Source organism: Oncorhynchus keta, chromosome 13 (genome assembly GCF_023373465.1).
Source record: "Oncorhynchus keta strain PuntledgeMale-10-30-2019 chromosome 13, Oket_V2, whole genome shotgun sequence".
Lineage (NCBI taxonomy): Eukaryota > Metazoa > Chordata > Actinopteri > Salmoniformes > Salmonidae > Oncorhynchus > Oncorhynchus keta.
In genome coordinates this window covers 26,865,956-26,883,177 of record NC_068433.1, presented here as the reverse complement: position 1 = coordinate 26,883,177, position 17,222 = coordinate 26,865,956, and the positions used below count along the sequence as shown (strand labels likewise).

Below are 17,222 nucleotides of genomic sequence, written 5' to 3'. Positions count from 1 at the left end.
ACAAGAGGAGGTGAGTCAGGAGAGGAATTAGAGGTGTAGATACCTCCCCACTGAGCCACACTACCTACAACAACAACAAGCATCTGGCTGTTGCTTCTCGTGCCCTAGACGTGCACAGACAGCTGAAGGAGGCTCATTTATTTAGTTCCTTCACTCATCTATTTTCCTCCCCCCTCTGCCTGCGTGGCTGACTGGGCTCACACTGGCTCCTCTCTCTCAGCGAGTGAGGGTGTGTGTGTGAGAGTGCGTTTGTCTCAGGCTAAGGTGGAGTGTACGCTGTGCAGGCTGTGGAGTGGTTCGCTACTCTTCCTTTCCCAGTAGAATATTGGATGAGAACAGTGGAAGTCTCTTTCTTTCTCCTACCTCTGACTATAGACCGTCACCTGTGCTGCATCCATGACTTTACATGCTTGGCTGGTGTATGGGCTTGGATTTACTATGATATCTTGTTTTTTCATCATGCAGGGTGAGTATGGGCATACTGAGTTCAGGTGTGTGTGTGTGCGTTCGTGCGTGCGTAAAATAATGAATGTACAGTGCTAGCTGTGCCACTAGAGAACCTGGTTCGAGTCTAGGCTCTTTTGCAGCCGGCCACGACTGGGAGACCCATGGTGCGGCGCCCAATTGGCCCAGCGCTGTCCAGGTTAGAGGAGGGTTTGGCCGGCAGGGATGTCCTCGTCCCATCGCGCACTAGCGACTCCTGTGGCGGGCCGGGCGCAGTGAACGCTGACACGGTCGCCAAGTGTACGGTGTCCTCTGACCCATTGGTGCGGTCGGCTTCTGGGTTAAGTGGGAATTGTGTCAAGAAGCAGTACGGCTTGTTTGGGTCGTGTTTCGGAGGACGTACGGCTCTCGACCTTCGCCTCTCCCGAGTCCGTACAGGAGTTGCAGCGATGGGACAAGACTGTAACTACCAATTGGATACCATGAAATTGGGGAGAAAAAGGGAGAAAAAATAATAATTACATTTTTTTTTATGAATGGACACCAAATTGTGTGCAATAATATTGCTTTTATGATGCAAACAATTGTCATGAGGGGGAATATCCATAAACCTTCCAATGGAACTATAACAAAGGGGGTCAAACTACATTTCCTTAAAGAGATAATAAGGATTGACATAACTTGTTTTGACTTTAACCTGCTGAATGTCTTTTTCTTGCTTGGGGCAAAAAAATGTAAAATAGGTTCCCTGATGTTCAGCCATAGATTTTTTATTTTCGTATTCCTCTCACTGTCATAATGACTTATGTATCAAAGCTCATTTGATCTGTTTATGGATGAAACTGAGAGTCCAGTAAGCTCTTGGTCAGATTACTGGTTAAGTATTTATATCAATAGATACACTGCCCACTCAGTTTAGCATGTGGTCAACATGCTAAGATTATTAAGGCAGATTTTTCTACATTGACACGCAATCTGCAGTATTTCAGGAACATTGTGACACACATCAACTAATCTATCATATTCACATCAGCATATATTAAGGACATGCCATATCTGATAGCCCTGCAGGAACTGTTTTAACAATACACATTAAGTGGTGTGTTTACACACAGAGAATGGATCTGAACAGAAAGTGTATAAGGGTATCAAAGTACTAAAAGATGCAAAGGAAGCTAATTTGTGATGATTTCTAGTCAATTGACAGCATGGTTTTGTATACTGTGTAGATAAAATGATATACTGGACATATTTGACAGTAAAAATGTATGTGTGCATTAGTGATGTACCATCAAGCATGACAAGTGTTCTTACTCCATCAGCATTCAGAACTGGATATGGATCCTCTAAAATATGATCAAAATCACCAACGGATACAATTAGTAAAATCAGTCACACTACGAAATGCTACCAAATAAACCACAATTCATTCATAATACTGTGAATATATAGTTTCACAGACATATTGCTGCATTTGTTTCTGGTTTGTGCGAAATCATTAAGAATAATATAAACCAGTCTGCACACCACCAAGGTGAATTGGTTTAGTCTTGACTCTTGGTTGACAGTGTTGGGGGATGGGTAATGTAATGATGCTCAAGTGCCAAATCAACACAAAATGGATAAGAAAAGGTCTAAGCCATCAGGTGCCCAGTGTAGGAAAATGAGGACAGAAGAAGAAGAGAAATACGCAAAAGATAAAGGTATGCAGCTATGTCATCTCTTTATGAGTATAATATTATGCATGTCATGAAATAGACTAGTATAACACTTATGTTTGTTAGCCTATGTTGCTTGCTATGCTATTACACAGGGTGAAAATATTCAATTTTCTTTTCAACTAGCTTCCATAACAATGGATATAATTTCACACAGTTTCATCATGATAATGTGTGTAGCCTGCGGCAAAACGATTACAACCTAACTAGCACATTATTGATTTGGTTAACTTTCATTGAGGTGACATCATAACGGTTTGGATGAACCACTGCATACAGCCTGCTGCCGAGGAAGAACCACTGTCTACAGACCCTGCTGCTGAGGAAGAACCACGGTCTACAGACCCTGCTGCTGAGGATGAACCACTGTCTACAGACCCTGCTGCCGAGGATGAACCACTGTCTACAGACCCTGCTGACTGAGGATGAACCACTGTCTACAGACCCTGCTGCCGAGGATGAACCACTGTCTACAGACCCTGCTGCTGAGGATGAACCACTGTCTACAGACCCTGCTGACTGAGGATGAACCACTGTCTACAGACCCTGCTGCCGAGGATGAACAACTGTCTACAGACCCTGCTGACTGAGGATGAACCACTGTCTACAGACCCTGCTGCCGAGGATGAACCACTGTCTACAGACCCTGCTGCTGAGGAAGAACCACTGTCTACAGACCCTGCTGCTGAGGATGAACCACTGTCTACAGACCCTGCTGCCGAGGAAGAACCACTGTCTACAGACCCTGCTGCTGAGGATGAACCACTGTCTACAGACCCTGCTGCCGAGGATGAACCACTGTCTACAGACCCTGCTGCCGAGGATGAACAACTGTCTACAAACCCTGCTGCCTGAGGATGAACCACTGTCTACAGACCCTGCTGCCGAGGATGAACCACTGTCTACAGACCCTGCTGCCGAGGAAGAACCACTGTCTACAGACCCTGCTGCCGAGGATGAACCACTGTCTACAGACCCTGCTGCCGAGGATGAACCACTGTCTACAGACCCTGCTGCCGAGGATTAACCACTGTCTACAGACCCTGCTGCCGAGGAAGAACCACTGTCTACAGACACTGCTGCCGAGGATGAACCACTGTCTACAGACACTGCTGCCGAGGATGAACCACTGTCTACACACCCTGCTGCCGAGGAAGAACCACTGTCTACAGACCCTGCTGCCGAGGATGAACCACTGTCTACAGACCCTGCTGCTGAGGATGAACCACTGTCTACAGACCCTGCTGCCGAGGATGAACCACTGTCTACAGACCCTGCTGCTGAGGATGAACCACTGTCTACAGACCCTGCTGCCGAGGATGAACCACTGTCTACAGACCCTGCTGCCGAGGATGAACCACTGTCTACAGACCCTGCTGCCGAGGATGAACCACTGTCTACAGACCCTGCTGCCGAGGAAGAACCACTGTCTACAGACCCTGCTGCCGAGGAAGAACCACTGTCTACAGACCCTGCTGCCTGAGTATGAACCACTGTCTACAGACCCTGCTGCCGAGGATGAACCACTGTCTACAGACCCTGCTGCCGAGGAAGAACCACTGTCTACAGACCCTGCTGCCGAGGATGAACCACTGTCTACAGACCCTGCTGCCGAGGATGAACCACTGTCTACAGACCCTGCTGCCGAGGATGAACCACTGTCTACAGACCCTGCTGCCGAGGATGAACCACTGTCTACAGACCCTGCTGCCGAGGATGAACCACTGTCTACAGACCCTGCTGACTGAGGATGAACCACTGTCTACAGACCCTGCTGACTGACAGAATTCGGACACAACTAGTTTGCAGAGGACCAAGTGAGGTACCACCTAACTTTGTTTTCCCAAGGAATGAGAGTGATGGAAGAAGTTGCCACCACCAGTATTTCAGGAAGATCTTGGTGAGTGGTGAAAATATCCCTGGAAGTTGGTTGGTGTATTCTGAAAGAAACAACGGCCTCTTCTGCTTATGCTGCAAACTCTTTTCTGAGAAGAAAATTAATTTAGCAAACTCAGGACTGACAGACTGGAAACATGCACGTTCTTCGCTGACTTCAGAAAACATCAGTCCAGAACACCAAAACTGCATGAAAACATGGAAAGAACTGACAACGAGGATCAAAAAAGGGGAACATTTGATAAGCAGGAGATGGCACTTATGGAGGCTGAGAGGATAAGATGGAGAGAGGTGTTGACACGTCTGACTGCTATTGTGCATTCTCTGGCAAATAGAAATGTGGCACTAAGGGGACACACAGAAACACTGTATTCTCCAAATTTCCTCAAAGAGGTTGAACTGATGGCACAATTTGATCCAGTCATGAAGAGCACCTTAACCGTGTTCAAAAAGGGACCTCGAGTCACACCACCAGCTACCTTGGCCACCAAATACAGAATGAAGTCATTGTTTTGTTGCGCAGCAAGGTCATTTCAATAATGGTGAGTGACATCAAGCTGGCTAAACGTTTCTCTATCATTCTAGATTGCACCTCAGATGTCAGCCACACTGAACAGTTGTCAGTTGTGATTAGAATTGTGTCAATGAAGGAGGAGCACCACATAAAGGAAAATTGTATGGGGTTTTCGGAGGCAGAGGAGTCCACGGGCCAACATTTGGCATCCCTGATTCTCAAAAGATTATAGGAGCTAACAATTCCTTTTGAGGACTGCAGAGGACAGTCTTATGATAATGGGGCCAACATAAGAGGCAAAAACAAAGGTGTCCAAGCCAGACTCCTGGAAATGAATCCAAGAGCTCTATTTGTGCCATGTGGGGTTCACACATTGAACCTGGTTGTGGCTGATGCTGCTAAAAGTTATGTCGATGCTACAGGTTACTTTGGCATCTTACACAAACTGTACACCTTGTTCTCAGCCTCCACACAGCGATGGGCCATCCTGAAAAAACATGTGGACCTCACTTGAAGATGTGGACTGAGAGAAGGTGGGAGAGTAAAGTTAAGAGTGTCAGGCAGCAGCGGTGAGAGAGGCACTGATTGAGGTGAGGGGTCAAACCAAAGACCCTGTGATAAAGATTGAGGCCCAGTCCTTGTCAGAGGAGGTGGGATCATACCTCTTCAGCATCTGTACGGTGGTGTGGTACGACATCTTGAGCCAGATCCAACATGTGAGCAAACTGATGCAGTCTCCCAGTATGCATGTGGATGTTGCAGTCAGTCTTCTCAGAAAGACAGAGAGAGGTCTCAGCAACTACAGGGCAAAAGGCTTGATGACTGCACAAACATCAGCCAAGGATATTTGCGAGAGTATGAATGTAGAGGCCGTTCGACAACAAAAAAGGCTGTGGTCCACAAAGCGGCTCTTTTCATACGAATCATTTAATGAGCCTTTGAGTGATGCCCTAAAGAAGCTGGAGGTTACATTTTCGAATGTCGTTGTTGATGCTGCAACTTCAGCCCTTCAGGAAAGGTTTTCAATATTGGAAAATGTGGGAGTGAAGTTTGAGTGCTGTCAACCAAAGTCTCTCAAATGAGGAGCTGACAGAACAATGTGAGGCCCTCAGTATGACACTACACTATAAAGAACACTCAGAGTTGGATGGCAGAGAGCTTGCACAGGAACTGAATATCTTGCCTGACTTGCTATCGAAGACCATGACCCTGCTTGAGCTGCTGATATTTATACACAAAAGGGAGCTCTCAGAAATGTATCCAAATTTGTGGACTGCTCTCAGAATGTGTCTTACTCTTCCAGTGACCGTAGCTGAAGCAGAGAGGTTCTAATTCTACCTGAGGTCCACCACGTGGGGGGTACAAGCTTGAACCGCCACTGCTCTGCACTAGTGTAATATTATATGTTCCCTGAAGGCTGGCATGTGTTTTCTTTCCCTCTGAGGCATTACATTGATTTCAGTAGATTTCTAAAGTGATTTTTGTAAGAGCATTTGACGGGGATTAGTTTGCCTCTGAAAGCTGCATGAGAGCTTTTGGTTGGCTATTTAACAGAGAGGCAGGTCAGCATTACCTTACAGACCCAGCTCTGAGAAGCACTAGATGAGGGGATGTTGATAACGAGAGGGAATTGCTGTCAGGCAAAGCTGATCTCCCAACTTGTGCACAAGATTTTGTAGGTCAGCTACAGGTGTACGAGAGTCCAGTCCAGTCTCATTACCAATCCCCTTAGGCCTAATGGATATACACCACTAAGCTGCACGATACTTACTTGAAAGTAAGTCAGACCATTTAGGAGTTGAGACTGGGTGATGAACTCATGAACTCAATAGGCTATAGTAATTGGTAAGCATGATCCATGGATGGGTCTTTTGTAAGTGTTTAATCCATTTGCGATTCTCTGTTTAATTGAACTGTTTCTGTTATGGACCTCAATTGGACAACCTGATAATCATTCATGTAGTTTTGCTTACTTTCATAGCTGACTCATATAATCCAGCCTGGTCTCATAGACTAGACGTAGCATAGTAAACGTAAATCCCGGGTACTCAAATTAGTATCATATGTTTTGTTTGGTATGGTTACATAAAACAGATGATAACTTAAGGCAAAAACAAAAGTAGGATGGGTGGTCAAAAAATGTGAATGTCTAGCAACCGAAGTTTGCGAGTTTGAATCTCATCACCGGACAACTTTAGCATTTTTGCAACTTTTCAGCTACTTTGAAACTACTTAGCATGTTCCCTAACCCTTCCCCTGAGCCTAATCCTAAGGTTAACCCTTTCAGCTTACCCTGCCCTTAACTGTAACTTTAACCCTTTAACCTAACACCTAAACTTAACCCTAACCCCTAACCTAGCTAACATTAGCCAGCTAGCTAAGGTTAGCCACCTAGCCAACTCGCTAGAATTTGTAACATATCATATGTTTTGCAAATTCGTAACATATTGTACATTTAGAAAATTTGTAACATATAATATGAATTGTAATTCGTAACATATCATATGAAATGAGTGTTGGACATCCATAAAATAATACATACCATAAGTCGCTCTGGATAAGAGCGTCTGCTAAATGACTTAAATGTAAATGTAATATATAGTGTCATGAATTTACATACAGAATAATACAAAATGCTCTGAGATTAGGTTGCATAATCAGAAACACCATATCAAAATAGTTCAGATGTGAACTGGGTGTAGTTTCTGATGGTCATGAGCATAGACATTATATGTAATTCTATGGTCATAGGTGTCTATTTTTACTACTCTGGGACCCGATAGAGACAGGGGTTTACCATGAGATCACAACCTTACAGAACAGACAGGCTCGAGATACAGCATACAGCGTTGTATATCCAAAACAGAAACTTATTAGGAAATTGAAAAATATTACCTAAAGTCATGAATTGTTCAGAGCATATTAAGGGGAGTTACTGCTTTCAATAGATGTAAAATTATATGAAAATTGGCAAAAATGTATTTGCTAGGTTTGCATCAGACAACGACAGTAAGGGTGAGTCATGGTTGTACAATCTTATGATGTGTCACTGACAACTTGAGAAAGAGACATACTCCACTATGGCTGACAGACAAGACCATCCCAGCAAGAGATCAGAGAAATTCAGACTTTGACTTTTGAGGAGCTCGTTCCTTCAGAACTGATGACATAACAAAGCGTGAGGTTATTCTACAGAGTAAATGTCTAAATATATGCTAAATCCAAGTTACCACAAGACGGAGTAGATGGCACTCCATAGCCTCATTTGCCCCAGCAGTAAGCTATGGCTTCAGAGAAAGTCAAACGCTAGATGTAGATGCTTTTATAGTCAAAGCAAATGAATTGTTTTGTAAGTAGGGAATATTGGAAAACTTGAGAAAACATAATGCATAAAATAATACATGATAGCTTTTTTAAAGATGTCAGTCATGTTGCTCAGAGCTCCCCTGTAGTCCATGTTGCTGCAGTGCTATGGCTGTAACACCCCATAGGGTGCACACTAATAAGTTGACATATCTAGTGCTGCACACTAATAAGTTGACATATCTAGTGCTGCACACTAATAAGTTGACATATCTAGTGCTGCACACTAATAAGATGACATGTCTAGTGCTGCACACTAATAAGATGAAATATCTAGTGCTGCACACTAATAAGATGACATATCTAGTGCTGCACACTAATAAGATGACATATCTAGTGCTGCACACTAATAAGATGACATGTCTAGTGCTGCACACTAATAAGATGAAATATCTAGTGCTGCACACTAATAAGTTGACATATCTAGTGCTGCACACTAATAAGTTGACATATCTAGTGCTGCACACTAATAAGATGACATGTCTAGTGCTGCACACTAATAAGATGAAATATCTAGTGCTGCACACTAATAAGATAACATATCTAGTGCTGCACACTAATAAGATGACATGTCTAGTGCTGCACACTAATAAGATGACATGTCTAGTGCTGCACACTAATAAGATGAAATATCTAGTGCTGCACACTAATAAGATGACATATCTAGTGCTGCACACTAATAAGATGACATATCTAGTGCTGCACACTAATAAGATGACATGTCTAGTGCTGCACACTAATAAGATGACATGTCTAGTGCTGCACACTAATAAGATGACATGTCTAGTGCTGCACAACAATAAGATGACATGTCTAGTGCTGCACACTAATAAGATGAAATATCTAGTGCTGCACACTAATAAGATGACATGTCTAGTGCTGCACACTAATAAGATGACATGTCTAGTGCTGCACACTAATAAGATGACATGTCCAGTGCTGCACACTAATAAGATGACATGTCCAGTGCTGCACACTAATAAGATGACATGTCTAGTGCTGCACACTAATAAGATGACATGTCTAGTGCTGCACACTAATAAGATGACATGTCTAGTGCTGCACACTAATAAGATGACATGTCTAGTGCTGCACACTAATAAGATGACATGTCTAGTGCTGCACACTAATAAGATGACATGTCTAGTGCTGCACACTAATAAGATGACATGTCTAGTGCTGCACACTAATAAGATGACATGTCTAGTGCTGCACACTAATAAGATGACATGTCTAGTGCTGCACACTAATAAGATGACATATCTAGTGCTGCACACTAATAAGATGACATGTCTAGTGCTGCACACTAATAAGATGACATGTCTAGTGCTGCACACTAATAAGATGACATGTTCAGTGCTGCACACTAATAAGATGAAATATCTAGTGCTGCACACTAATAAGATGACATGTCTAGTGCTGCACACTAATAAGATGACATGTCTAGTGCTGCACACTAATAAGATGACATGTCTAGTGCTGCACACTAATAAGATGAAATATCTAGTGCTGCACACTAATAAGATGAAATATCTAGTGCTGCACACTAATAAGATGACATGTCTGGTGCTGCACACTAATAAGATGACATGTCTAGTGCTGCACACTAATAAGATGACATGTCTAGTGCTGCACACTAATAAGATGACATGTCTAGTGCTGCACACTAATAAGATGACATGTCTAGTGCTGCACACTAATAAGATGAAATATCTAGTGCTGCACACTAATAAGATGACATGTCTAGTGCTGCACACTAATAAGATGACATGTCTAGTGCTGCACACTAATAAGATGAAATATCTAGTGCTGCACACTAATAAGATGACATGTCTAGTGCTGCACACTAATAAGATGACATGTCTAGTGCTGCACACTAATAAGATGAAATATCTAGTGCTGCACACTAATAAGATGACATATCTAGTGCTGCACACTAATAAGATGACATATCTAGTGCTGCACACTAATAAGATGACATGTCTAGTGCTGCACACTAATAAGATGACATGTCTAGTGCTGCACACTAATAAGATGACATGTCTAGTGCTGCACACTAATAAGATGACATGTCTAGTGCTGCACAACAATAAGATGACATGTCTAGTGCTGCACACTAATAAGATGAAATATCTAGTGCTGCACACTAATAAGATGACATGTCTAGTGCTGCACACTAATAAGATGACATGTCTAGTGCTGCACACTAATAAGATGACATGTCCAGTGCTGCACACTAATAAGATGACATGTCCAGTGCTGCACACTAATAAGATGACATGTCTAGTGCTGCACACTAATAAGATGACATGTTCAGTGCTGCACACTAATAAGATGAAATATCTAGTGCTGCACACTAATAAGATGACATGTCTAGTGCTGCACACTAATAAGATGACATGTCTAGTGCTGCACACTAATAAGATGACATGTCTAGTGCTGCACACTAATAAGATGAAATATCTAGTGCTGCACACTAATAAGATGACATGTCTGGTGCTGCACACTAATAAGATGACATGTCTAGTGCTGCACACTAATAAGATGACATGTCTAGTGCTGCACACTAATAAGATGACATATTTAGTGCTGCACACTAATAAGATGACATGTCTAGTGCTGCACACTAATAAGATGACATGTCTAGTGCTGCACACTAATAAGATGAAATATCTAGTGCTGCACACTAATAAGATGACATGTCTAGTGCTGCACACTAATAAGATGAAATATCTAGTGCTGCACACTAATAAGATGACATGTCTAGTGCTGCACACTAATAAGATGACATATCTAGGGCTGCACACTAATAAGATGACATATCTAGTGCTGCACACTAATAAGATGACATATCTAGTGCTGCACACTAATAAGATGACATATCTAGTGCTGCACACTAATAAGATGACATATCTAGTGCTGCACACTAATAAGATGACATATCTAGTGCTGCACACTAATAAGATGACATATCTAGTGCTGCACACTAATAAGATGAAATATCTAGGGCTGCACACTAATAAGATGACATATCTAGTGCTGCACACTAATAAGATGACATATCTAGTGCTGCACACTAATAAGATGAAATATCTAGGGCTGCACACTAATAAGATGACATATCTAGTGCTGCACACTAATAAGATGACATATCTAGTGCTGCACACTAATAAGATGACATGTCTAGTGCTGCACACTAATACGATGACATATCTAGTGCTGCACACTAATAAGATGAAATATCTAGGGCTGCACACTAATAAGATGACATATCTAGTGCTGCACACTAATAAGATGACATATCTAGTGCTGCACACTAATAAGATGACATATCTAGTGCTGCACACTAATAAGATGACATGTCTAGTGCTGCACACTAATACGATGACATATCTAGTGCTGCACACTAATAAGATGAAATATCTAGGGCTGCACACTAATAAGATGACATATCTAGTGCTGCACACTAATAAGATGACATATCTAGTGCTGCACACTAATAAGATGACATATCTAGTGCTGCACACTAATAAGATGACATATCTAGTGCTGCACACTAATAAGATGACATATCTAGTGCTGCACACTAATAAGATGACATGTCCCCTCCCACCTCGCTAGTCCATGGACTGCAGTGCTATGGTAACATCACATACTCGAGGGTGCACATTAACAAGTCGACATATCTAGTGCTGCACACTAATAAGATGACATATCTAGTGCTGCACACTAATAAGATGACATGTCCCCTCCCACCTCGCTAGTCCATGGACTGCAGTGCTATGGTAACATCACATACTCGAGGGTGCACATTAACAAGTCGACATGTCTAGTGCTGCACACTAATAAGATGACATATCTAGTGCTGCACACTAATAAGATGACATGTCCCCTCCCACCTCGCTAGTCCATGGACTGCAGTGCTATGGTAACATCACATACTCGAGGGTGCACATTAACAAGTCGACATGTCTAGTGCTGCACACTAATAAGATGACATATCTAGTGCTGCACACTAATAAGATGACATGTCCCCTCCCACCTCGCTAGTCCATGGACTGCAGTGCTATGGTAACATCACATACTCGAGGGTGCACATTAACAAGTCGACATGTCTAACGGTCCACACTAACAAGGTGATATACTGTGTCTCTCCTCTCTCTTCCTTAGTCCATGGACTGCAGTGCTATGGCTGTAACATCATCCAGGGCCAGAGGTACATGGACATTGGCTGCTCCAACCCAGAGGTCATCACCTGCACCCACTCACACAAGGGCTTCAAACATCGCTTCTGCATCAAGACAGAGAGCAGTGAGTCTGTTTCTAATGTTCCTGAACTGATGACTGTCTCAACCAATGCCTGTCTTCATCTTCATTTTAGCTGGATGCTATAGATTTTCTCATTCACGGTATTCCTTGTCTGTTAGTGAATATGTCGATGTAAGAGTGTTTATTGACCCACATTTTCCAATATATAGAGAATAAACAGGAGGAAATCCCCTAACCTCTCCTCTGCACTCTTTAGCCAAGATCTTATCTTGATGTGAAGATTCCATGGCATCTTACTACATAAATAACAACAAGGGCTTTATTCCACCAAAGTTGTAAATAACAGTCAGTCATTCCTTTAGCTTACGTAAAATCTAAATAGAGAAGACGTAATATTAAAGACTTAATGATTACCACATAAGGAGTTCTGCTGACATCCATGCATGTAAGATCCAGCTGTTCTGCTGTTGACAGCTGAAGGAGCCACTCATGTGGCACTGTTTTCCATTTGCTCAGGGAAATAATGGGGTCAGAGAAGACAAGAATGACAGGGCTGTGCTGAAATGGGAAGCAGGATCCCTTTAAACAGCATCTTGGGGATAATCTATACCTATTCTTCATATTAATGCCATGGGTTCAGATCCGCACGGGTGGCTGCTGTTTCAGAACTGGCTTAGAGTCCCACTCCCCTCGCTTTGTCCCCAGCTGGGGACTGACACGGCTGGTCCCCACCTGGACTGTATCCACCGTCTCTGTATCCAGCTGTCCCTTTCTTTTTTTCTTTGAAATTTACCCCTTTTTCTCCCCAATTCCGTGGTATCCAATTGTTTTTAGTAGCTACTATCTTGTCTAATCGCTACAACTCCCATACGGGCTCGGGAGAGACGAAGGTTGAAAGTCATGCGTCCTCCGATACACAACCCAACCAAGCCGCACTGCTTCTTAACACAGCGCGCATCCAATCCAGAAGCCAGCCGCACCAATGTGTCGGAGGAAACACCGTGCACCTGGCAACCTTGGTTAGCGCGCACTGCGCCCGGCCCGCCACAGGAGTCGCTGGAGCGCGATTAGACAAGGATATCCCTACCGGCCAAACCCTCCCTAACCCGGACGACGCTAGGCCAATTGTGCGTCGCCCCACGGACCTCCCGGTCGCGGCCGGTTATGACAGAGCCTGGGCGCGAACCTAGAGTCTCTGGTGGCACAGCTGGCGCTGCAGTACAGCGCCCTTAACCACTGCACCACCCGGGAGGCCTCAGCTGTCCCTTTCTTATGACTAATGTGGGATTTATAGCTCGTGAGAGACATACGTTTTCCGCTTGGATTTAAAGAAAGCATTGAGAAGGGCGTTTTTTCTCAAGGGTTGTCTATGTGCCAAGTGTTATGGAGTGTTTGATGGCTTAGCTGGATGTCCTTAATAGTTGTACAGCAACATCTTTTCGTCAAGCGCCAGGTTTGAACCTTTTTGCTCTGACTTACAGACATGCACATTTTTCAATCTATTGTACACATATGATGTGTACTAAACTACCATTACATTCAACAGTTTATCACAAGGAAAAGGGAGCGATCAGATTATGTAATTCTGTTCTATGACAGCATCCCTCTCTGCACTCCTTTTGCTCTCAAGGACTTCAAAACACACATGAATACAACATACCATTCATTGTGTCTTCTGCCTCTTTCCTGCTGATCTCACCATCTACTTGTCACTCTTCTTTGACACTGACTTGTCTGTCTTCCTGTCATTTCAGCAGCCCTGGGAATTGTCCTGACCAGTGGATGTGCCACATCAAGACACTGCCAGCAACAAGAGCTGCCTGGAGTGCGCATCCACTGCTGCACCTCAGACCTGTGTAACAGCACCCCCAACTGTCAAGCGAGCACATTGCATTACATCTACGCACTGGCAAGCCTGCTGCTGCTGAGGTTGTGGTTGTGATATGAGGTCACACAGCTTGTACTTAGACAGATGGAACTCTGGATAAACCATCTATGAATGACACTTTACATGGCTAGTTCTCTGTGTCTCTTCTCAGCTCCATGTGTTAAGGGTCTGAGACTGAGAGGAGGGTTGTACAATACTGTACATCAGAGCAGGTTTTGTGAAGATGAATTTTCGCTTTTTACATTTTTTATCCCAATGTGAGAAACAAAGGCAAATAACTAAGCCAAGGTTCTCATAATTGATTATAATGATGATTTTATAGAGTTATTAAATCAGTTCAGGAAGTGTCCCAGAGAGCAATGTTCATTTAATAAAACCATCAGTATGGCTAGCAAAGAAAAGGAAAAGCATGTTTGCTTTTTTATTGTTTTCTTTGATTCAAGCTGAGATGCATGTTGCATGTGGCTTTTATTTCAGATTGTAAGATGGTAAGAAATACTGTCCAGTGAAAGTAAAATGTTGTGAAATACTGTATTAAAGTAATTAAAGTGATAAGACCATGTTCTCTATCCTACAACATACACTTGCATATATTGTTCATTAGTAACCAAATCACATTTTATTTGTCACGTGCCGAATACAACCTTACAGGGAAATGCTTACTTAAAAGCCCTTAACCAACAACGCAGTTTTATGAAAATACCTAAAAAAAAAGTTAGTAAATGTAACAAATAATTAAAGGGCAGTAGAAAAATAACAATAGTGAGGCTATATACAGGGGGTACTGGTACAGAGTCAATGTGCGGGGGCACCGGTGACGAGGTAATTGAGGTAATATGTACATGTAGGTAGAGTTATTAATGCAATGCAAATAGTCTGGGTAGCAATTTCATTAGATGTTCAGGAGTCTTATGGATTGGGGGAAGAAGCTGTTTAGAAGCGTCTTGGACCTAGACATGGCATTCCGGTACCGCTTGCCGTGCGGTAGCAGAGAGAACAGTCTATGACTAGGGTAGCTGGAGTCTTTGACAATTTTAGGGCCTTCCTCTGACACCGCCTGGTATGGAGATCCTGCAATTCAGAAAGCTTGGCCCCGGTGATGTACTGGGCCATGCACACTACCCTCTGTAGTGCCTTGCGGTCGAAGGCCGAGCAGTAGCCATACCAGGCGGAGATGCAACCCGCCAGGATGCTCTCGATGGTGCAGCTGTTAAACATTTTGGGGACCCATGCAAAATATTTTTAGTCTTCTGAGGGGGAATAGGTTTTGTCATGCCCTCTTCAAATCAAATCAAATCTTATTTGTCACATACACATGGTTAGCAGATGTTAATGCGAGTGTAGCGAAATGCTTGTGCTTCTAGTTCCGGCAATGCAGTAATAACCAACAAGTAATCTAGCGAACAATTCCAAAACTACTACCTTATAGACACAAGTGTAAGGGGATAAGAATATGTACATAAAGATATGAGTGAGTGATGGTACAGAGCGGCATAGGCAAGATACAGTAGATGGTATTGAGTGCAGTATATACATATGAGATGAGTATGTAAACAAAGTGGCATAGTTAAAGTGGCTAGTGATACATGTATTACATAAAGATGCAGTAGATGATATAGAGTACAGTATATACATATGAGATGAATAATGTAGGGTATGTAAACATTATATTAGGTAGCATTGTTTAAAGTGGCGAGTGATATATTTTACATCATTTCCCATCAATTTCCATTTTTAAAGTGGCTGGAGTTGAGTCAGTGTGTTGGCAGCAGCCACTCAATGTTAGTGGTGGCTGTTTAACAGTCTGATGGCCTTGAGATAGAAGCTGTTTTTCAGTCTCTCGGTCCCAGCTTTGATGCACCTGTACTGACCTCGCCTTCTGGATGATAGCGGGGTGAACAGGCAGTGGCTCGGGTGGTTATTGTCCTTGATGATCTTTATGGCCTTCCTGTGACATCGGGTGGTGTAGGTGTCCTGGAGGGCAGGTAGTTTGCCCCCGGTGATGCGTTGTGCAGACCTCACTACCCTCTGGAGAGCCTTACGGTTGTGGGCGTAGCAGTTGCCGTACCAGGCGGTGATACAGCCCGACAGGATGCTCTCGATTGTGCATCTGTAGAAGTTTGTGAGTGCTTTTGGTGACAAGCAGAATTTCTTCAGCCTCCTGAGGTTTAAGAGGCGCAGCTGCGCCTTCTTCACGATGCTGTCTGTGTGGGTGGACCAATTCAGTTTGTCTGTGATGTGTACGCCGAGGAACTTAAAACTTACTACCCTCTCCACTACTGTCCCATCAATGTGGATAGGGGGGTGTTCCCTCTGCATCTCCTTAGTTTTGTTGACGTTGAGTGTGAGGTTATTTTCACGACTGTCTTGGTGTGCTTGGACCATGTTAATTTGTTGGTGATGTGGATGACAAGTTCACAAGCTATATCATCGTATTGTTTTTATGTCTGGATGTGAATCAGCAAATACATTTGATCTAGGGGGCTTACAAAATATGAACCTAGTTATCCTATGGAGTGAGTTGCAGTGGGCCCAAATCCCATTCCAATATATGTATTTTTTTAAGTGTGGGTCTATAAATATGGAAGGCTGTTCCCGCCACTCCCCACAAAAGATCTGACTACAAGTTATGAGATACTACATCAGAATTATGAGATAGTAAGTCATTATTATGAGATAGCAAGTCATTATTATGAGCTAGTAGGTCATAATTATGCAATAGTAAGTCATAATAATAACAAGATACTAAGTCATTATTGTGAGATAGATAGTAAGTCATGATTGTCATAGTATGCTCTACAGATGGTAAATATAGACTATCCAAATAAATAAATAAAATGTGACCAAAGTGTTCTCCCTGCCACTTTACAGCTGAGGAAAGGGGAAGGAGAAATGTAATCACTCATTTATATTGATGCAAGTACTCTCTTTTTGGGCCTTATTTATAATTATACAGATAACACAGACAGAACAGGTAGAGGGCAAAACACACGGATCCCCTACCAAATCTAACAGAGTCCCACCCCAAAACCAAACTAAAAGCATGCATGATTTACAGGTATTAATCATGTTTTGAAGCTATACAGTGTTTGTAAAAAAATTACATTGTTTAAGAACAATGGAGTAAAAC

At 42.9% G+C, this 17,222-nt stretch overlaps 1 protein-coding gene across 2 annotated transcripts; it reads left to right on the top strand.

The window, feature by feature from the left end:
- The first annotated feature begins 241 nt into the window (after nt 1-241).
- On the top strand, nt 242-16,398 carry LOC118373212 (uncharacterized). Of its 2 annotated transcripts, none has more exons than XM_035759301.2 (3): nt 242-466; nt 12,106-12,246; nt 13,962-16,398. In XM_035759301.2, exons 1-3 carry the CDS (start codon nt 397-399, stop codon nt 14,144-14,146), a joined length of 396 nt encoding a protein of 131 aa, XP_035615194.1. In that variant the 5' UTR covers nt 242-396; the 3' UTR covers nt 14,147-16,398. The 2 variants fall into 2 exon arrangements, with proteins under 2 accessions (XP_035615194.1, XP_035615193.1); XM_035759300.2 differs by having other exon boundaries at nt 13,959-16,398.
- The last annotated feature ends 824 nt before the right edge of the window (nt 16,399-17,222 follow it).

Coding starts and splice junctions, on each gene's coding strand:
- LOC118373212 (XM_035759300.2), top strand. CDS start 397: ATGACTTTACATGCTTGGCTGGTGTATGGGCTTGGATTTACTATGATA. Junction 467..12,105: donor TTGTTTTTTCATCATGCAGG/GTGAGTATGGGC, acceptor TCTCTTCCTTAG/TCCATGGACTGCAGTGCTAT. Junction 12,247..13,958: donor CTGCATCAAGACAGAGAGCA/GTGAGTCTGTTT, acceptor CTGTCATTTCAG/CAGCCCTGGGAATTGTCCTG.